Source organism: Pantherophis guttatus, chromosome 5, assembly GCF_059756535.1.
Source record: "Pantherophis guttatus breed Tessera chromosome 5, ASM5975653v1, whole genome shotgun sequence".
NCBI lineage: Eukaryota > Metazoa > Chordata > Lepidosauria > Squamata > Colubridae > Pantherophis > Pantherophis guttatus.
The window spans coordinates 83,520,018-83,543,320 of record NC_142067.1 but is presented as its reverse complement, the minus strand read 5'-3'; the positions used below and the strand labels follow the sequence as shown (position 1 = coordinate 83,543,320).

General features: G+C 32.5%; 1 protein-coding gene across 16 annotated transcripts in view; it reads right to left on the bottom strand.

Annotated features, from left to right (window-relative positions):
* Positions 1 to 273: 273 nt before the first annotated feature.
* AP1S2 (adaptor related protein complex 1 subunit sigma 2) overlaps positions 274 to 23,303 on the bottom strand; it is a 26,010-nt gene continuing 2,980 nt past the window's right edge. For 6 of the 16 annotated variants that reach the window (XM_034434876.3, XM_087895251.1, XM_087895253.1 and 3 more), the window contains exons 2-5: positions 22,971 to 23,149; positions 19,658 to 19,766; positions 17,784 to 17,921; positions 3,485 to 4,668 (exon numbers count right to left, since the gene is read on the bottom strand). In XM_034434876.3, coding sequence (XP_034290767.1) covers positions 4,633 to 4,668; positions 17,784 to 17,921; positions 19,658 to 19,766; positions 22,971 to 23,149 — 462 coding nt within the window. In that variant the 3' untranslated portion in view covers positions 3,485 to 4,632. Of the gene's footprint in view, positions 1,884 to 3,484; positions 4,669 to 12,750; positions 12,845 to 17,544; positions 17,922 to 19,657; positions 19,767 to 22,970; positions 23,150 to 23,303 lie in introns of those variants that run through there. The other 10 variants (XM_034434801.3, XM_034434832.3, XM_034434826.3 and 7 more) reach the window with 3 other exon arrangements.

Here is a 23,303-nt window from a genome sequence, read left to right as displayed (position 1 = left end):
TTACTTTATTTCCAAATATGTAAAGCTGTATCATACATTTAGAGTACATATATTTATCATTGCAAATGGCTACAGATTACTTCCATGCACTGGCATAACAGAAATGAACTGACGTTTAGCAGCCCCATTACTTTTTAAAGAAATTGGCTGTTAACTCATTGCTACAATGATTTACATGTTTTAATAACTTACCTTTAAAAGAAGGCAATATTGGTATAAAGTAGTCCACTTACACAAACATTCCGTAAGTTTTTGAATACACAGGCACAGTACTGGAGTAAAAATGGACATTTATTACAACTAAACCAGTGAGATACTACAGTTTACCTTACATCACAATGCTTTTTTAAACAAACACACAAGGCAACAGTGCAGACCTTAAACATGGTTTTAACGCACAAAAAATGTTTTTGACATTTTAAAATGTCAAGTAATTCTACCCTATTTCAACCTCACACATAGCAAATCGACTTTTCTAATGCCATGTGAACTTCATTCTTCCAGTTCCCATTAAGTTAAACATAGGACTCCAATGTATGTATTTCATGTAATCTTTACTAATTCCATAATGCTTCTATTGGACTCAGTATATTTCTGATGTAGCATATTAATGCATTACAATATTTGAGAATATCAATTATAGCAAATTGACCCACCAGAAGGCAATTTAGTAGTTACATTATTGAAGAGGTCTACATATGAGAAAGTACACACACACACAAACTTATGTAAAGCAACCTACTTCCAGAAATAAAATGCTCTGAACGAAGTTTGCTTCAAACGTATTACAGGATATTTAGCAAAATGCACATGAGGATAAACAAAATATGGCTTTGTAATATCCATGCAGTCTTATCCTATGCATATTTAGAAGGCCTATTTTGTTTTGATATGTACTACACCATAAAAATGTGCATATATATACCATGGCAGCCAGAATTGTGAACAAGCTGAGCAAAGGCATGGTGTAAAGTTTGCTTCTCTGCTGTGTTCACAATGCACTATGATTAAATCTAGAATCTAAAGTGGAATATTAATGGGCAGCTACAATTAGTAATATAACTGTTCAGATTGACTTCAAACACAAGATAATACTGGTAACAAGTAGATATTTTCTAATAATTCATTTTTGTCAAGTGTGTTTCAATATCTGAATTTATCCTTTTGAAAAGACCTTCAGTACGCTTATAAAAACTAACACACCTTATATAACTTCAATTTACATTCCCTTTGCAAAATATTAATTTAAGTTAGAATTTCATTCCAAGAAATTTTTACGTTGTTTATAACTGAATTTTTAGAAATTAATCTGCCATGACAACTTATAATAGTTTGACTTGAATCAAACTAGATCTTGATATAATTCTTTGGTATAAATAAAACAGCTGTAAATACGGTACTTGTTTAATCTTCTGTGACAACCTAAAATGACTTAATAAAAGTCTTTGGCTATACAAAGCCAAGTTAACAAATTTCACATTACCACATGTAATAGTTTTCAGCATGTAAAACAAATTACAGTATTGGATACATTGTTTTGGCAAAGTAATTCACAAAAAATAATTATTGAAATTGTCATCTATGACTCAATATTTTAAAACTAATGTGGCTTAAATTGCTGTAAAATCCCCTTCCCCAATTTGAAAACATTTAAAAACTTTGCTCCCTTTCTAAACTTTATAATAAATAGATTTTTTTTCTCATAGACCTGAATATAAGTAGCTTAGCTGAACAATAATACTGACAAATAGCATCATAACATCATTAGCTAACATTACATGGCGGCAGTGAAGATTTACATTTATATGGGACACTGTAAAGACACCAGAAAAGATTTATGTCAGTCCAATCTCTTCAAGAACACTACGAGGGGTCTCTGCTTCCTGTGGAGAAAAAAAGAGAACTAACAGGGGTGTTTTTTGTATTTGCCAAGCTAGGTATATCATATTTAAGAAGTAAATGAATTTCAGTAAGTTACATCTCACCTTTTTTTAATAAACTGTATTTGACACACTTCCCAATTCCTGCAATTCTTTCCTCCTTTCTTTAGTCAACTGAATAGACTGGAAACAGTTTCTATTATGTGAAATGCTTATGGTTCATATAGGAGAGAAGACAACCTAAAGTTGAACAACTCCCACAGGCACTAGCCACTTTGATAAGTGTGAATGTTTGATCTGATTAAAGAATTCAACCAAAGTAATAGTATTTGAGATAAAAATTGTAAATATTTAACAAATATGGATAAAATATTTAGAAAATAATTGTAAAGGCCAATTAAAATCTTATTTTTGCTAATGAAGTTAATGATCAATGTTTTAAATGTTCAATTTCAAATAAAACATTAAAGCAAGTTATGTTTTCTTTATAATAAACCAATGTACTCAAAAGCACAGCCAGTAATACTTGTATAAAAGCACTTACTTTAGCATCCTAAAAAGGTATAGCCAAAAAGAAAGAAAATCAGAATTTTAGCAATATTTCCATATAAATGCAACAAGTAAGAACATGAGAGCCCGTTTGGTCTAGAGGTTAAGACACCAGGCTAGAAACACCATGAGTTCAAGTCCTGCCTTAGCCATGAAAGCCAGCAGGGTGACTTTGGGCCAGTCACCCTCTCTTAGTCCAACTCACCTCACAGTTGTTGTTGTGGGAAAAATATGAAGTGGAGATGTGTTGGATATGTTTGCCACCTTGAATTATTTAAAAAATAGTAAGGGCGGGATATAATAAATAAAACAATTGAAATTCTGAATTCCCAAAAGGAAGGCACTATTGTAACACCTCTGAATTGTGTTAGTAACTAGCAGCAAGTGCTCTATTTAGATATTATTCTGTGCTGACATATATAAATTTGATATATAGGATTGGATTTTGTTATGAAAAATAAGTTTTATTAGATTCATCATTCTGAAGATTCATCATTCAGCAGATTTACTACCAGGGAATGCACCCTCATTCATTATGCAAACTTCCAAAAACAAAATTGGCTTAGAGGATGGACAGACTCCCACAATGGTTCCCTTTCAAGAAGGTTGCCACTTAATTTGGCAATTTCTCATGAAAGTTAGAGCTGTAATCCAATAAATGAAATATAGCTGGATTTCACCTGCACTAATAGATCTCTTTATGTGAAGTCTAAGTCAAGTTGAATATTTACTATGGCCATAGGCCAGCATAATATAACAAAGATATACTATTTTTATCTAATAAGAACCTGCATACCCTTATTATTGTATGCGTTTTTGTATCATAGTAGTATTTTAAAAAATTGTGTTTTACACTTTTAATAATGTACTATGAGCAATGATACAGCATACCCTCAACAAGTCTGAATCTCAAATATTACTTGGGGAAAGTAGCTGTACCATTCAAGGGGTATAAAATAGCTCTTTGGGAATGTGCAAATCAGAATTAAGGTAAATTCCACAAATATGAATTATTTCACAGCAAAGAAATGGAGGGGGAAAAAGCCAGTCACATGAGAAGTGCATGCAATAGTTTATTACAGTCATGCCCAAAAAAATTCACAGTAATTTACAAGCATGCAGCTACATAAAGGTGCAACAATACTGCACCACCATCAGCACTCCATTTGCAGCAGTTTGAAGAGCCAGTCATTAAAAGAATGCAAAGCAGCATTTACCATGTACATTCACAGAAGCAATACCATATACATTCACAGAGAGGGAAAGGGAGATCTGCAATATAAATGCTTCTTGCATGCTTCCCAGATGTAATGGGAAGTAACATTAATCCCATGTTTGAAACAACAATTCTCTCTAGCATGCTGTATCTATATTTGATTATATTGCAGAAACCATTTTCTTTTTTACTGCCATTTTGAAAGTCTAACTTTGTAACAACAGTCATGTCTCTTTTTATTATGACTTTTTGTTTTAGAATAAAATCAGGAAGGTTTTTAGTCATATACTTTGGTAGTGGCTTCTGTACATTTATGAACATTTTTATTGCTATTGTAACATTTGGATCAGCTCCATAGATGCATTAAAGATATCCATATAAATCTACTCTAAAATACTGAAATTAATGAAAGACTGCATGCAGAAGAAATACCTTATGCACACTTTAGAGAATGCAAGATCAATGTACTTATTTTTTAAATGTATTTAGCAGTGAAGCAAATTTGTTTAATATACATGTATCACAATTTGTGGCCTTCAGGGTTGTTTTTCATGATAAGTTTAGAAGGCGCTATTTAGAAAACAGTTTGTTTAGTGGGATAAAGTGTATAAGTTAACATCAGTGGATTTCTATGTGAAAGCTGCATAAATTAGATTTATATACATTTTGACAATACTGTACCATGGGGTTGAATATTTAAATGATAAAGTGAGGCTAAGCAAAATATTTTACATGCTATGTCAAGTGCTAATGAGATAATTTAAATATTTTAACATGAAAATTACAGCATGCTGACAAAACATATGAAGAAAAACAAACATTGCAAATGGAAGGACAAGGAAAAATACAAACAGCAAAAACAAAACACACAACTGTGATATACACTAGTTTGTTCAAGATGATTGGATTCACCAAGCTGAGGAAAAGCGTTCTGCCATGAGAAAACCAGTTCTAGCATCTCTCTGTGTGCATGATGAATGAAGTCATTTAGTATACTGGGACATTAAAGTATTCATGACGTGGCTATAAAAGAAATGTATATTTTTTTATAAACAGTACAGAAATTAGCACGCATATAATACTACAAATGGATTTATATTACTTCCATTCTTCTCTATTCTGATCTTTTACAATTACGTAATAATAATGTTTGAGGATTAAGAAAATATATTTTATTGTACTGGATGATATTTAATATCCTGGGTGGTTTGCTTTAAACTAAATTTGTAATGATGATGTGTACAGTTAGTTCCAGACATCCATCATTTTTTGCACAGCAGTATGTTTAATTACAGAAAATAGAATGCATATGCAATTTGCACTTTGAACAAGCTATTTGAAAGTTGTTTCTGATGTATCAAATAATATTCAATCGTATAATTACTGAATTTTATGGCAATGTATGTAAACTACAATTAATTTATGTCTAAGTTTTATTTTTCTTTATGGTGCAATTATAAATCATGTCTTTAAGGGTTGCAATCATAAAAATAAACTCATTCTTTTTAGCTGTTTTAAAACTACCTGTATTAACATTCCAGGCCAGCTAGCTGTTAATCCAACTACCCAGGGATGGAGAACTGGCATCATTACATTTTTTCGTACTTATCTTAAGAGCAAAAATAATACACCATTCATAAAGCTAGTTCTATAAACAACTATAGAGACTATAGTTTTTCTGTATCTAAGAATGTGCAGGCTTTCAAGCATAATAATCAATATATAATGATAACTATGAATATTTCTATAAGTCTTTCAGAAATATAGGTTCCCCTGAAAATAATGAAATGGAAAGTATTCCTAAAACAGATATCCTAAGATTAATTCATTCAATGGAGAACATTTTATAAATTTCCATGTTAACTTGGCAAAGTACATTTTCCCAGACATCATATGAACATAAATATTCAATTATTTTTGTCCTCCCCAACACATTGTGATTAATATATCCAAACTCATAAAATTAAATACTCTCCACATGCCTAATTTGGATATGTGCAGTCTTCTCCACATTCTTTCAATACTTATAAACTGGTATAGCAGGAATACATTTTTCCTCCAGTTTATCTGGTTAACCTAATAACTACATCACCTTAATATGGATTTTCACTTCATGGATGTTCGGGTTTTTAACTAAAAGTAGTTAAATAACACCATTTGGTGGTTAATGTATTTATTTACATTATTCTTAATTTGTTTTTATGAAAATATAAAAAGTTATATTGGGTTTCCCCAAAAATAAGACCCTGTCTTATATTTTTTTGAACCCTGAAATAAGCGCTTGGCCTTATTGCCATGCGCTCAAAATTGGGCTTATTATAAGGGTATGTCTTATTTGGGGGAAACAGGGTAGGTGAAACCTTTCTATGGAAAGGTTCAGAAGTGAAAATAAATTATCTGCATCTTGTATAGTCAAAATCGAACAATTCTCAATTTTATTCTCTGGGGAAAAGAGGAAGGAGCATTAGATATGTTTACCAGCTTGTATTATTTATTAAAATAATAAAGGTGGAGATTATATATAATAAATATAAACAATATAAACATATATAAAATATATAAACAATAAAAATAGGATTTGAAAAAAAGTATTTTTTTGAATCTGTAGTCAGAACAAGGGAAGCTGCCATTTGAAAATATTCCACGGGGCATGGCGAACTGAAGACAACTCTGCAAGAGAATAGCCCATGACCACAGTGCAAAAAGGAGCCAATTGCTCCCCAAACTCCTCTCTGGATTAAGGAGAGAATTTGGGATGCCCAGAGTGTTTTCCTGCAACAAGACTGTAAAACAATAGTCTCCAGTAGGTTTTAGAGCTTTGAGAGTCAGGAGAGTCAGTCTTGGCCAAGCCATGGTTGAGAGATTTCAAGAGACACTGGGTTCACCCACTACCTTTCTTAACCACTTTCATTGGAAATGTTTTGAAAATTGTTTTATGGATATTAACAGCCTTCAGAAGGACAAGTTTTATTACATTAAGTGCTCTTCCTTCAAACCTCAGACATAGAAGATTCATGTAAATTTAAGAACTTAAAAACTTTGTTATTTGAAAATAAGTAGCAAAAACATAATTAGAATGCTAATTTTGGAAAGATTTTAAATGGACTTAGGGTCCATCATCGTCTTTTAACGACTCCATAATCCCTTGCGGGGTGAAGTCTAGGCAACTGAATGGAGCTAGCAGAGTGTTTTAACGGCCGGATGCCCTTCCTGTCAACCAATGGGGAGTTTTGTTCAGCAGATATATTCTCAATGTGCCCAGAGAGAAATATCTGCCTTTACCTAGGATCAAAGTCACTGCCTCCTGATTGTGAGGTGAGAGCTCTACCTCTAGGCCACCGCACCACTCCTACTTAGGGTCCATCTTAACTGAAAATAAGATTATGAAATAATTATAAGAATATAACTATAGTTTATTTAAAATCCTATTAAAAATATATGAAGATTTTGAATTTTAAGTGCAAATAATCTTTCCCTGGGAAAATTTTGTGGATTGGGAAAAAGCGTGAAAAAAGGAGATCTTGAAGGTTAGTTACTGGAGGCAACTAGAAAGGTTCTAATTAAAGGAGACGACCTTCTGTTACAGAATAGAGAGAAGTATTTTAACTCTGGAGGAATTCAAGGATATTTGGCAACAATATTCAGAATTTTCTTTTCAGATTGTCCAATAGTATAAAATAGATTCAAAAAAGGAGATAGAAGAGGATGCAATGGAGAACCAGGATGTTTTGGATATTGGTTTAAAAATGACAGGGTATAAGAATGATCTAACGAGATAGGTGGCACATACATATCGGTACATATATACATACATAAAATATTGACAAACATGTTATACAGAATTTGCCAAAGAAACCAATTGATATTTTAATAGCTAAAGGGACACACAAATAATAAATCAAAATGGTGATTTATTGGATGTATAGATTCCAACTCAGAAAAGTAACTTGGACAAGTTTTCTTATTTTTGGACTTACAAAACATATGTGTAGGAGTATCCAAGAAAAGATAGAATGAAAAGAAATAAGCTTTTGAGACATTCCTCAAGACTTTTTCCATAACCAAGCCATTTGCTGCTTTTACTTAGAAGCTATGAAATTTTTCAATAAATCACAAGAATTACTCTATTGACCATTTTGAAAAATGGGATCAGAATGGACAGCTACCCCCTCTAGTGCTTGAATCAAAGCAAGAGAACAACAAGCTTGTCTTGAATTCCCATTGTTCTTACAGTCAGAATATTCAAACATTTTGCATTTTATTCTGATGGAATTCTTCAATTATTCCGACTTTTTTTTTTCCAGAAGTCCAGTTGCCTCCTGAAAAAGCACCTTTGGGACAACCATGACTTGGATGACAGAGAATCTCCACAGACATTTAGCTATACACTTTGGGATGAACACCCTTCTAATGCTGTGGGAGTATGAATGGATTTCCAGGAAAAAAAATTGCAGAATAAAGGAACCATTTGCACTTCAATTTCAGATGCAAACAACACAGACTCATCTTTAACACCTACGCCTGTCTTCACTGAAGGGACATAGGGCAGAAAACATCCTGCAGCCAAGAAGGGTCCACACCCATTTGCACTATCATTATTTTATTTCAGAACTTTCAGAGAGAGATTCTAAATTGTCAAGAATTCCTCAGTGATCTCTGTTTTGCTTTTCAGATCCATTCCAAACCAACATAGAATTAGTGGACAAGATAAAAACAATAAGAATTATGGGAGGAAGTTATCATAATTCCAGGAGTTCAAGATATTGTAGAAAGAGAAATTAAGAGTGCAATTAATACATGCACAAAGCTTAAATTAGTATTAGGGAGCAACCCATGGTCAGAAATCCTGAGGCCAAAGGATCTGCAGGACTGCTCCAAGAACATTTGCACACTATTCTGATTATGGCAAGGAGAGGGCCGAGTTCCTCTATTCCTACTTTGCTTCAGTTGTCAGATAAATAAAAAAAAGGAGTGGCAACTAAAGAAATTGGCTATCATGAGTAAATTATCTCTTCAGAACCAGATCTATTAAATCTGAGTGTCCTGAAGGAATTTATGGATATCATTTTGGAGCATATATGATTTTAAAGAAATCATGGAGAATAGACATAATGCCAGAGGATTGGGAAGGTTAAATTGCTTCCAAGAAGAGATTGGACTGCCATTTGTCAAAAACAGTTTAGGGTCTCCTGCTTGGGCGGGGGGTTGGACGAGATGATCTACAAGGTCCCTTCCAACTCTGTTAATCTGTCTGTCTGTCTATCAAATATCTTTAAAAAGATAACTGGCAAGTAGAGACCGGACAGCTTGATAACGGTACAGGGTAAAAGTGAGACACAGATTATTCAGCAGTTGGTTTGTAAGCAGGAGCAAGTTTAATTAGAATAAATCATGCTATACCATCCTGATAAATGTCTTGACTTTTTCCTTCTTTTTTTTAAGAGTGACCTATTCAATTGCCATAGAAACATAGCGGACACAGCATACCCTGCCTTTAGAAAACTATTCAACAAAGACTTCCATGAGATTCTAGTAGAGAATTATAAGAAAGAGATAAAATGTGATCAGGACATCCTATGATTATAAACAGTACCACCATCGGTCATTCTTAGCCCAATTCACCTCATAGAGTTGTTTTTGAGGGGAAAATAGAAGGAGAAAGGAGTTATTAGGTATGTTTACCATCTTGAGTTATTTATTAAAAAATAATAAAGGCAGGATAAATAAATAAAACAAATATAGAGTTAGCTGAACACTACATCATATTACACTAATGACTTCACATTAAGATGGAAACAAGTATCGAGCAGCATATTACAAAGCTCCAATCTACCCCAATTTGTTCCACATATATAAAAGTGCTTGAATGACGGATTAGAACATATCACATATGTAGATGAAGCAAAGTTAGGACACATAACAAACAGATAATATTAATAAGATTCAAAAGGTAGAAACAATGAGTGGAAACCAGCAAAATACATTCAATCAGAAAACTGCAAAACCCTACATTTGGGCAGAAAAAAGATGCAGTTTTATTCTTAATGAAATATCTCAAATTTCTATGTACTATATATAATGAATACAAATAACTACAAATATTAGAAGTTAATAGAGTTAAGGGTCTTATTTTAAACCTGAAGGAACTAATTTCATAATCTCTCCTTCATTAGAAATGTAGGGTAAGAGGTGAAGATCCTGTCAACATCTAAGCAAGTATTGTGTAGGGGCCTATGTCAAAATGTGGGATAAATAATACACTTTCAGAGACAGTTGAATTCTACAGATCATATTCTGGAAATCAACTTGTTTGGAGCAATTGAGAAACATCAATAGAAAAGGCATGGTTTTTATAACCCTCAAGATGATGGGAGTGAATCTGTATCCAAAATACAGGTAGTCCTTGACTTAAAACAGTTCATTTAGTGACCGTTCGAAGTTACATCACTGAAAAAAGTGACTTATGACTGTTTTTCACACTTATGACCATTATAGCATCCCCATGGTCACGTGATTTACATTCGGATGCTTCACAACTGACTTATATTTATGATGGTTGCATAGTCATGTGATTGCCTTTTGTGACCTTCTGACAAGCAAAGTCAATGAAGAAACCAGATTCACTTAACAACCACGTCACTAATTTAACAGCTGCAGTGATTCACTTAACGAATGTGGCAAGAAAAGTCGTAAAATGGGGCAAAACTCACTTAACAAATGTCTCATTTAGCAACATACATTTTGGGCTCACTTATGGCGGTAAATTGAGGACTACCTGTAACTAATTCCATGGTCAATTAGAAGACTTGCATCACCATGAATTGAATTTTGCATTCTTAATTTCATCAAGCATGCGGTCCTAGAACACTTGTAGTTAATTTTATATCTATGTTGAGAAAAAAAAGCTTAAAAAGCCTATTTAATTATATTCTTACAAAAACCATGTGTGAAAAAAATATAAAACATCTGTGAATAAGGTGTAGTTACTTGTTTTCTTGTTATTCTTTGTTAATCAAACAAATAATTCTATACCTTAATGCCAATCCATGACTAATAAATTTTAGTTATCTACAATACTACACTGTTTTAATAAAATAATATCACGAAGTCGATTAAAATTTTCTTAATAAAAATAAATAATTCTACATATTAAGCTCAGTTATCATGGACAGAAGTTAAATTACCCATTATAAATGTATAAACTCACTAGGAAAAATGTAAAAAGTAATTATTATGAGGGGTGTACAAAACAATGATTTCAAAATAAGATTTTAATATTACCAGAAGACTTCCAATGCCATTCTGACCTTACTGGAAGTATTCTAAGTTTAAAAAGGAAGCCATGCTGCTTTCATTTTAAATGAAGTCATTTATCCAACAAAAAATTGAAATACTTCCATCCATTCCTGACAAATATGCCTTGATGATACTTGGAAAAATATGAGAAATAGAAAACAGAATAATCAATTTTCTTTTCACAGTATAGGTCACAATGTCTACTTCAAATTCTTTGTTGAATTAATAGTGGGAGGCATTTCTCTTGCTTATATTGCTCACGTCCTTTTGTTTAAATTTTATTGACGTTATCTTTCAACACATGTATCCTTGGAAATTTAATATGGGAGATTAAAAAGAAGCAAAATATTTTAGGGTGCAGAAACTTTACAAGGATTTCTCCTGATCTGAACAGAACTGAGAATCTTTTTGTCCATTTTATAAATATATAAGGTAATGTTTTAACAAAATTAAATGACTGTTAAAATTGTCCTTAACCTTATCTTTAATTTTAAAACATAACCTATACCCCAGAATCTTGATGAAATATTAAATCACTATGAGACCAACACTGCTGATAGTATTGAGGCAAACGTCATAATGTAACATGCTGATCACATTTAAGACTCCCTTTTTACATACTATCAGTCCACAATTAAATCAATAATAATTTTAAAATTGACATTGATTTCTATGAAGAAAAGCACTTTTTATTAAATCAGTTAAAATTATACTTATAAAATTATAATTATTTACGTTTAGTCAAATTGTGTATTTAAACATGCATGTTTACGAGGCAGTCACAGTAAATCATAATTACACATATTAGTACATAATCTATTATGTCAATTTATTGTTTTTGATGGAGAGTCAAATGTTTAGAGCACTTGCTATCAATATTTTTAAAGTTTTGTCTTATTTCAACTTCAGAAAAGCTATTTCCGAACCTTCAGAAGCTTGAGAATTTTACATGAAAGATGCTATTCGCATTAGTATAATCATGCAGCCTTGTATCGAAGCCATTATGGTTGATTAAAGAGCATTTTTGTAAAGTTCTATAATTTAAGCCTATTTATAAACATGCTTATTTGATGGTTATAATTTCTGCTTTCTTAGCATTTTAAATGCAGGACTGAATATGGTTAGTTTTAATTAATTAATTAATTAATTAATTTAAGAGGAACATAAATTCATTAAAAATAAATAAAATACATTAAAATCTTTTTTAGATAATTATTTTTCCTCATGCACCCTTTTTTTATGGAATATGGGATTTAAAAGTGGCAATTACACAATTACATTTTAAGAAATTCAGATTTTGAAATAAATTGGGACAAGTATATCCTTTTTCCTTAAGACAAATATTTATCTCAGCAATTCACTCATGTATTAACCGTAAGATACTGCAGCTTTTTTCATTTACATACTAAACTATATTTAACACTTATCTTTTTCCTGCTGCAAGTCATGATAGATACTGTATTCCAGAAAATAATTTAAACTACTTGATCAGACCAGTGATCTGTTTATTGGCTAAGGTGGGGATCTTTTAAGCCTTTTCAGCATACAAAAACCATTAACATCACTAGAACAAAACCATGCACCACACAATTCAAAATTGATGCCGTTAGTATGAAAAATAAAGATAGAACACCCAAAGCAAATATCCATTCTGTCAAGCAAATATGACAAAGAATAAGTCCATTACTCGTCACTTTCTGTTCCTCTTCTTGCTTAACAGGCAAGTTCTTTTACAGTTCTTTTACACGTGCAAACCTCTGCAAAGCACTAATGTAATCCATGCCACCAAAAGGTAAATTTGGTAGTTACCAATTGTACAGGTAGGGGCCAAAGCGCTAAGGCTTTAGATTGTTCTTAATCATAAGATATCCTCAGACAAACCTCCCCAGTCTTCATTCTGGCTCTATAAACAAAATTAAGCACAATTGAAAATTTTATAGTAAATTTTGCATGATTGTGTAAAGATAATCAACTTCACATAGGTTTATGGATATTAATATATTTTAGGTTTTTCTACATGAGTATTATCAAGTACAAAGCTAGTGAAAATATGAAGAAAAATGAATGTATTACACAGATACACCTCACTTTTACCATATGATATGCAGTGAGTCTTCACTTTTCCAGAGGGTTGCCAAATTCCTAATTAAGATACTGATTTTCAGAATAGTAAGAGAATTGCTTATAAAAGCTATAGGAAATGTAGCAGTAGTGGGGACATCTTTCTTTTTCATTGCCTATCCCATTCACATATAAAAAGGTGATGGGTAAGAGAATTTTTTTTTAAAGTAAGAGAAGATTGAATCCTCCTACTCCCTTTCAGACGATCCTAATAGAGGTAGTCCTTGATTTACAACCATTTGTTTAATGATGGTTTGTAGCTATTATGGTCTCAGGAAAAGCGCCTTACAACTCCTCCTTAAAGTTATGACGATCGCACTACCTCCATTATCTGATCAAAATTCAGGCACTTGGCAATGGCTCGCATTTATAATTGTTGCAGTGTCTTGTGTTATGTGATTGCAATTTGGGACCTTCGCAGCTGGCTTCCAATAGAAAAATCAACTCAAGAAGCTGGATTCGCTTAACAACCACATGGTTCACTTAATAATTATGTGGTTTGCGTAACAACTGTAGTTTAATGACCACAGTAAAAGTGGTTGTAAAATCAGGTCCACTCCCATGATGATTCGTTTAATGACTACATCTCTTAACAACCAAAATTCCAGTCCCAATCAGAGTGATATGTTGGGAGCTTCCTGCAATGGATCCAGAAACATAAAAAGTGCAGTTCCAATTGGGGGGTGGGGATGGGGGAAAACCCAATTAAGCTGCAAGAAAATAAAAAGTTCAGCATCGTTCTTCCACAAGCTTCTTTTAAGATCCTCTTCAAACTGTTTCTATACTCATATGCAGGTTCTGCTCCAATTACTTATCAACTACTGTATAAATATCTATCAGCACTGTATCTAAATTTACTTTAAGAAACTACAATGTAAAACACGAGAAATAATGGAAAGAAACAGCTTTAGCATACTTTAAAAATTCTGTGACTTAAGTTGAAACACCAAACATCTAAGGGTGGTGACAGTTTTAAAATTTAAAACCAAACTTTGTAATTTAGATTATATAGTTTTTCTACATAAAGAATTTCCTGCATTTTGAATGAGGTTCAGTGATGTACAACTTCTCCGAAAATCAGGTACTATCAGAGTGCCCAATTAATTGATTTTAAATAGAAATTCAGCATATATATTAATAAAGCAACGTTTACATACGTAAGGTTGATTTTATATCACTACTATATCAATTGTATATAGCTATCAGAGTGATAGAAATGAGAAAACTATGACAACATACACAAGTACAACTCAACCACTAATATAGACATTTCTTCTCAATTACCTAGTTAGTTTTCTGTAACTAGAATAACTAGTATGGGAGAGTGATAAAGTCACAATTTTATATGGACCAATCTAGTGACATTAGATGTAACATTATTACATAAGCTATAATAATATGGCACAGTACTGTGTTTCCTCCATTTGTTTAGGTTACTAATCATATATAGGACTTTGACTAAAACTATTTTTACTGAATCAAATATATTTTTATTTGATTTAGGTTTCGCAACCTGTATCACTAGTGACTTGAATAGTAATAATAGTGTATAATGTGTATACAAAACATTTTAACGTTTAGAATGCCTGTGTTTATTGCTTGCACTTCTTTCCTTGGATGTATTAGTCTTGTAGGAATAACTAAGCAAGTTAAGAGTTACTTTCCTAAGCTGTTGTTTCCTCATATATTTTCAGCTCTTTATTATGACTCTAATTCAGCTTTTCTCACAAAAAACAATTAGTGTGTCAGAATCAGATATTCATTAGTATTTTAAATAGAGCCATCTTAATGGATTGTCTTGAATTCACAAATCATTCCTACATTTGAGCAGAATTTCACCTTGTGGGTAAACATGACATTATAAAAAATTCCTGCTTCTACAACCTGCAGACCTGGCAAAAAATCCAGTAACCAATGATATACCAATTTAACAAAATTAAGTTGCTGTGAAAAAGGTTCTTCATTTCAAGATCATATTAAACAAGTACTTATTAAGGATGATAACATTTTAAAATTAATTTCATTATATTATTAATAATGATGATAATAATGTTCAAAAAAGGAGCCTTCCATCCTTTTGAAGGTAGGTAAAATGAGGACCCAGTTTGTGGGGGCAATAAGCTGACTTTGTATAAAAAAAGAACACCGCTTGGGGGGGCCGAAAGCCCTACTAAGCAGGTATATACAAAAGTATGAACAGGCTATTGCTTAACGCATTGTAAGCTGCCCTGAGTCTCCGGAGAAGGGCGGCATATAAATCGAACCAATCAACCAATCAATCAATCAAATAAGAAAAAAAATGTCCTTAATTTATGCTTACACTTCATTGATGAGCATTTAAGTTTTATTCCTGTAATTAAGTGATGAGCAATGAAGTCCATTAAATAGTGTCAAAAAACAAATAATCTTTCTTAAATTCTTAAGAGGAAAGATTATACAGTATTAATGAAAAATATGAGATAAGCAAATTGTTGGGAAATGCCCAGGCAGGCAGGGAAGAAGATTCAAGGGGGGGGGGGGGGAATTAGCCTTGAATTGTTACGCAGCTGTAAGAGATCTGATCCTCCACTTCCAAGCTCCATGGGAACTTATTTACTGTATTACCAAAGAAAGGCAAGCATTCCTGTATTTTGGCAGAATTCAATGAAGTAGTTAATTGAACTCTACACATGTGGCTCTGGTTGCTTGTGCCTGACCCAAATCTGTCTTTGCCTAATTTTGCATAAATAGTCTTTTATTTTACTAAAGAGGTCACTGAATATAAAGCACATATTATTTACATAAGCAAAGTAATAAAATGTATTAAGTAGAGATCAAGCTAAATACTTATTGAACTTTTATTTTTTTATTTTCTACTCACCTAACTCCTTATTAATATAGTAGAAATCCAACAGATATTATATTTCAAGACTACAAGGGAAGTTTGTGGTTACAAATACACTCCAGATGAAAAAAGAATATGTATTATTCAAAAACTCTTAGGTATATAAATGAATTCAGTGACCATTTTATTACTTTAAAAACATCTTGAGCAGATGCATGTACAATTAATTTCTGTGAGAACAGAACAGAAACAGGAGTTAGATTTGTCATGGGTTTTACATACAAAATATTTTGAATATTTTTCTTCTACAAAGACTTTTAAAAGGAATATAATATATAGTATGGTTATTTAGTTTACTTCATTAAATTTCCTTCTATTATAGTTAGCATATCACACAATCTGCCTTATCACATAATCTTTCTAAATCACTGAGCTATAGAAGTAGGGATTTCCTTGGGAATTCTGTAACAATTCCTGACCTCCTGTCCTTTCCTTGATTATCCTCAGGACAATAACATTCTTCAAGTTATCTTGAGCATCTTCCCTGAAGCAGACAAACATGCAAATTTTCTGTCTTTTTTCCTGCCAATATCTGTGATAGGCCACTATGTTAATAACTTTGTCATTAATGTCTAAATATTTTAAATAAGTAAAGCTTTCGAATAATCAGCTCCTTCTAGAACAGCTAATTTCCAAGAAAGCTACATTTTATCAGCAAATATAACTAGATGTATTTCCCTTAAATATAAGAATTTCAACTGATAAATATAGGGACAGAATGTGATGAGGGATCAGAATAAAATAAATATATATATTAAAATATTCCATGTAATGGCAAAAAAACCCCAATTGTTTTTATTTACATAGAGCCAAGAGCCAATTGTGCAAGCCAAGCACAATTTCCCTAAAGCAACATAGAAAAATTGACTTTGCTGACATGACAGAGCTATACTCAAAACTCATTTTATCACAATATATTAATTTAAGTATTATTGTAATTCAAAGAATATAGGTATGAAAGAATGATAAAAAAGGCATTATTTACTGCTCTGTCACCAAACTTGGATAAACAGGAATAGAATAGAATAGAATTCTTTATTGGACACACAATGAATTTGTCTTGGTGCATACGCTCTCAGTGTACATAAAAGAAAAGATACATTTGTCAAGAATCATAAGGTACAACACTTAATGATAGTCATAGGGAACAAATAAGCAATCAATCATATTAGGAAACAGTCAATATAAATCTTAAGGATACTAGCAACAAGGTTACAGTCATACAGTCATAAGTAGGAGGAGATGGGTGATATTTATTTAGGAAACACATTTCCTAAATTAATAAGAAATAAAGAAATATATTTCAGCTACTACTAATCCAAGTTCAAATTTCAAATCACTTCAGGGCAAGGGGTTTTAAGTACTACAGGTCAGAAAAAGGTGAAGTTAGGGACTAATTAGCAGATCAGATATAGTTCCAATCCTTAATCTAGTTCTAAGACTAGTATTAAAACTATTTGATAAACACTTAGTACTCATCAAATTACATTAGCTATAGCAAAATGACTTTAAAAAAAAACTTAACAATAATAATGACCACAAGTATTTTAAAAAGAATCTGATTTTTGGATTTCAACAATGAGAAAAGTAAAGAGGAATACAAGTATGACAACATTATTTAATCATTCAATTAAAAAGGCAAAATGTAAGTTGAACATAAAAGTGGCTAGATCCATATGAATACAACTGTGTAGCAGCATAAAATATATAAAAAATAAAAACATTATATGGTAAAAGTGATGAAAAGCTTTTCTGCAACTTGGAAGAAATTGAACAAAATAATGTGTATCAGCCCAGCATGCTGGTGTGCTTTAACGAAGAAACAAAAATTGTATACCTCTTGTAATAGATCTGCCTGTTCAATGGCTTTAAGAACATTTTTCTTGGAGGTCTCTTGAACTTCTCCTCCCAGGAGGAATTCATCCAAAATAAAATAAGCCTTCTCAAAATTAAAGATGATATCAAGTTCACAGACCTACAAAACATTAAAAAAGAAAGATGCAATGCCCAAACAGGACTTCTCTGCAACCATCAATGGAATGCTTTCCTTCAGAAGTATGGATGACCACCACCCGTGCAACACTGTTGGCATTTTGCAAACTAGCCAAAGTATTTTGTCCCTGTGCATTCAATCCTTGAATTAGCTTATTTATGGCTCATTGATTAGCAATGTATTCATTATTAATTCATTAGTTTATTAATTTATTGATTATATCTATTTGATATTTACTGATGTTATTATCTTAATAGTAATACAGGTAGTCCTCAACTAACTTACTTACTTACTTACTTATTTATTTATTATATTTCTATACCGCCTTTCTCCCGTAGGACTCAAGGCGGTGTAGTCAAGAAAAATATAGATACACAAACATCATAAAATTGCTAATTAAGATTATTATTATAATTTATAATTATTATTATTATAGTTTGGCCCAATTAAATAGAACCTAAAATTAACTTATAATTGAGCCCGAATTTCTGTTGCTAAGTGAAACATTTGTTAAATGAGTTTTTGCAGTTGGTAAATTAAGTAACACAGTTGTTAAGTGAAACTGGTTTCCCCATTGACTTTGCTTGTCAGAAGATCGCAAAAGGTATGAACCGGTTGCCAAGCATCTGGATTTTGATCACATGACCATGGGGATCCTGCGATGGTTGTAAGTGTGAAAAATGGTCATAAGTCACTTTTTTCAGTGACATTGTAACTTTGAATGGTCACTAAATGAACTGTTGTAAATCAAGGACTACCCATGTTGCATTTTTAATTTGACTGTTAATCTGATTAGCAGCTCCAAGATCTTAGGTAGCCTACAGCCTACATTAGGGGTCTCAAACCCGCTCGCATCGCGGGCTGTATTGTGACTTATCGCGATATTTTTTGCCTTTGCGGAGCTGGGGTAAGTGTGACCTGCGTGTGCTGTATCTGGCCTGAGGGCCACCAGTCTGACAAGCCTGGTCTACATAAATAATTTTTTGTATTATCAATTTTGGACAAAATAAAGAGAGAAAATTATGAATATGTATAAGAAGCATTTTAAAGACAACATGCAAAATAACTATGAACTAATCCTCTTTGCAAAAAATGTCGTTTATTAATTGTTCTATAAACCCTGACAATCTTTGTTAGCCACAAGGCATAATTAAAAGCATTCATAATGAAAAACATTCATGTTACTCTGCTCGCAAGCTCCATGGCTATCCAACTTTTTTTAAAAATTAAATAAAAAGGTTAAATAAAGAGTTGCAAAGCAAGGCACCAGTCTGTAACAGATTTGTCGTAATCTCTTTGAATACAGAGTATGCTGGGGTAAAGAATTTGCGATTCCATTAAATTGGTAAATTGGTGTTTTGTAGCTGATCATACTCATTATGACTACATTTTGTAAACCGGCTATTTTTTCAACGTACACACTGCATATTTTCAAATTTCAAAATTTCAATTTTCTGCCATGAAAATATAGAAAAATATTTCATCCCTACAACAGAGATTTCCCTGAAGAATTCAGAACAGTATTTTGTCCAGTTTGTTCCTCTCCCACCAGGTAATCACTACTTTTTATGCTGTTTTATGGAAAATGATTTTATTGACGGGCTTTATTCAACTGTGAGAGACAGAAATCTTTCTGCTACTTCCTTTTTCCACTGAGAACCAATGAAACTACCTCTGAGACTTTTAAAAAATAGAAAAAAATACAGGAAATAACTTACACTTCCAAAATATTTATCAAGTAATTCTACATAACGATGAATTATTTCCAAGGTTATTAACTCATTATCCTGATCTTCAATGGCACAGCAGAAATAGAGGCTTGCATATCTGTAAGACACATATTTAATTTAGCAGGGATATAACAGACTTTTGTAGTCTTAATTACATTTAGAAACAGTTTAACAAAAATATTCAATCTTTAAAATAAAATTAAAATGTCACATTTGCAGACATTGACAATAAAACATTAGATTTAGTGTTTAAAAGTAAACCTAAGGTAACTATGAGCTAAGAAAATGAGAAAAAATGCTTTTAAAATCCCTTTTCTTCACTTTCTTTAAATATTGGTTGTGAAGTATGGTTGGTTGTTAAGAACAAGACAGTTTGTTGAAAAATAAAAGTTTTTGATCTCTTCTAGAGAGACAAGTATTTATTCTCACCATAATTTAAATTATCAGGTAGCTTTTTTGTAAGATGGACAGTAATACAAATTTGATTAATAAATATATCTTACAAAGGGGATTCTACTGTGCCCAGCAACTGATGGCCAAATGAAAACAATAAATGATGGAAAAGCACATTAATCAATTACAGTACAATTTGCTGTTTCTACTTATAACTCAAACTACAAAAAAGGCAGGTTCAGATGATTAAAGCTAGAAGAAACAAAGGAACAAAAGGGAAAGGTAGTTATGACATCAAGAAAAGCAGGCATAAAAGTGAGACATTAAAAAGTTGCATAATTGTTAAGAATTTTCAAAAGGAGTCAATTATGCTACTCTAACCCATTGGGGAGAACAAAGGGAATCAAAGACAAGGGCAGCGGTGCTATTCCTTTTCTACGTATTCCTTGGTGGTGCCCACAATAGTGCCCATAAGCCCAAGGAAGAGTTTGCACCACAATGTTGTTTTTTTCTCCAAAAAGTTATGAGGTAATTCCTCCTATGTTTTCAGGAACACTCAATTTCATTGTTCCTGTACCTGCTCTTTCAGTCTGACTTTGAGAACAAGTGTGTTTAACAGAATTTAGAAACCATTTCTAAAAATTTTAAACTGCATTAAAATTTGTCTTCAACACAGACCAAAAAGGATATGGTGTGTAAATACCAGACTCATATAAACATTGTTACGCAAGTCAATGTTTACATGAGTTATTTAGTCTTTCTGAAATAGAACATTACATAAATTGGAGAGTCTAGGAAGTAAACTTTTTTTTCACATAGTGATGTGCTAAATGACCTGTGGTAAATTAAATTGATTGGACATGATTTGGAAAGGCACACACCTCTTGAATAGAAGGCCTCACAGCTGACAATGAATACTGTAGCAGAGCAAAAGCCATCAAGTCCAAGAAACTGCCTTCAGAGCTCAGAGACAGGATTGTTGCAAGGCACAGATCTGGGGAAGGCTACAATAAAATTTTTGCTGCACTGAAGGTTCCTAAGAGCACAGTGGCCTCCATAGTTCTCAAATGGAAGAAGTTTGGTACAACCAGGATTCTTTCAAGAACTGATCACCCGGTCAAACTGAGCAATCGGGGAGAATGGCCTTAATAAGAGAAATGACCAAGAACCTGATGGTCACTCTAACTGAACTCCAGAGATCCTGTGTGGAGATGTGAGAGTTCTAGAAGGACAACCATCACTGCAGCTATTCATCAATTTGGGCTTTATGGAAGAGTGGCTAGATGAAAGCCCACCTGAAGGACTCTGACTGTGAGGAACAAACTCTTAAGTAGGCTTTCGTGTGTTTTGCATTGTCAGTAGAGAGGTATGTAACTTTCCAAATCATGTCCAATCAATTTAGTTTACCACAGGTCAATGCCATTCAAGGTGTAGAAACATGTCAGCGACGAACAAGAGAAATGGGAGGCACTAGAACTAAATTTCACATGTTGTTGCAAAGGGTCTGAATACTTATACCAATGTGATATTTCAGTTGTTTATTTTTAATAAATTTACAGATATTTTTAAAATTCTGTTTTTACTTCATCATTATGGAGTACTAAATGTGTTTCAACAACTGTAGAATCAAGCTGCAGTACAACAAAATTGATAAAAATGAAGAAGTCTGAATACTTTCTGAATGCACTGTAGTTAGCTAGGTATTTTACATAATTCTCATATTATGTTCCACTGACTATTTAATTATTATACTGTTTTTGGGCCTGCGTAACACTTTGACCATCACTGAAAAAACATAAATAATTGAGTTCTTTATTTCCCATGAAAATATATGGCTACTGCATGACAATAAACAGAAAAAAATATTGCCATTCCATTTTCAAAATGCATCCATTCCTTGACTGGGCAAGAAAATAAGGTATTTATAATTTTAGTAAGTAATTAAATATTATGCATGAATTCTTTGGGGAAATTGCCACAAAACATCTTTGATTAGAGATTACAGCTTACTTTTCTACATCACTCCAGGTGGTCCTTATATTGAATACAGCCTTAATAAATTGTGCAAAACTTGGTACAAGAAATGATGTCAGGTACTAAGATTTGGGAGCAGTTTCAAAATTCAAATCATGAAGAATTGGTGTCAGACAAATTTTCAGTTAAAGATATAAATGCAGTATTATAATGACAATCTGTGAAAAATGTATGTACAGCATAGAAAATTTCTATGGTAGTTTGCACTTTCTTTAAAACCAGTGTTTCTGATACATGCTAATTGTTCCTGTGCAGTTGTGGTAGTTGAGGTTTGGTGAGTTGTGGCAGTTGTAGTAGTTGCACTTTGTGGTAGTTGAGATGACTCTGTAGGATTCATATCACAAAATGAAAAATTCAAACTGAATTTTATTTCCATTTTCCAATTCTGAAGTTGAATTTAAATTTAAAAAATAGAAAACATTATTTCATCGTTCACACTATGGTCTTCATTGTTATTTAATGTGCAAAAGAATAATTTTCTCCATTTTGGGTGGACTTTCTATATTTCATGAGATTAGATTCTAGCTTGAAGCAAATTTTTAATTAAACCACAGCGAATAAACATCTTTTGAAACCTGTATTGCAGCTGAATACAGAACTATTTTACATAGTGCAGTGTACCAATGTGATACAGTTCTAAGAACCTGAAAAGGTGGGAGATCCATCCATCCATCCATCCATCCATCCATCTCATGCACACATACATATACAAAATAATTTCATATTTTTTCAGTACATTTTAAAATGTATCACATGCCCATTTATTAGCATTTTAGGCATGAATTAAATAAAAGGCATTTTCTATAAGAAAATAAATCATTTGTTTTTCTGATCCCAAATAGTTTTTCTCAGATGTGTGATAAAACAATACAACCTTTTATAGACAATCTTCAAATCTCTCCATTCCAGGAAGCTGCACATTTTCGGTTTACGGGCTAAGACCGTTTGAACAAGTTCTCTTGTGATTTTCTTCTTTTCTTTGTCAGATAATGGGACATACCATTTTTGAAGTCTCAGTTTTCCCTGGCGACTAAAAAGCAACATAAACTGCATCTGTTGAATTAAATAGAATATTTCATGTTAGCCTTTCTCCCACATTGTATACAAGTAGTCCTGAACTTACAAGTTTATTTAGTGACTTATGACTGTTTTTCACACTTATGACCGCTGCAGCATCCCCATGGGCATGTGATCAAAGTTTGAATGT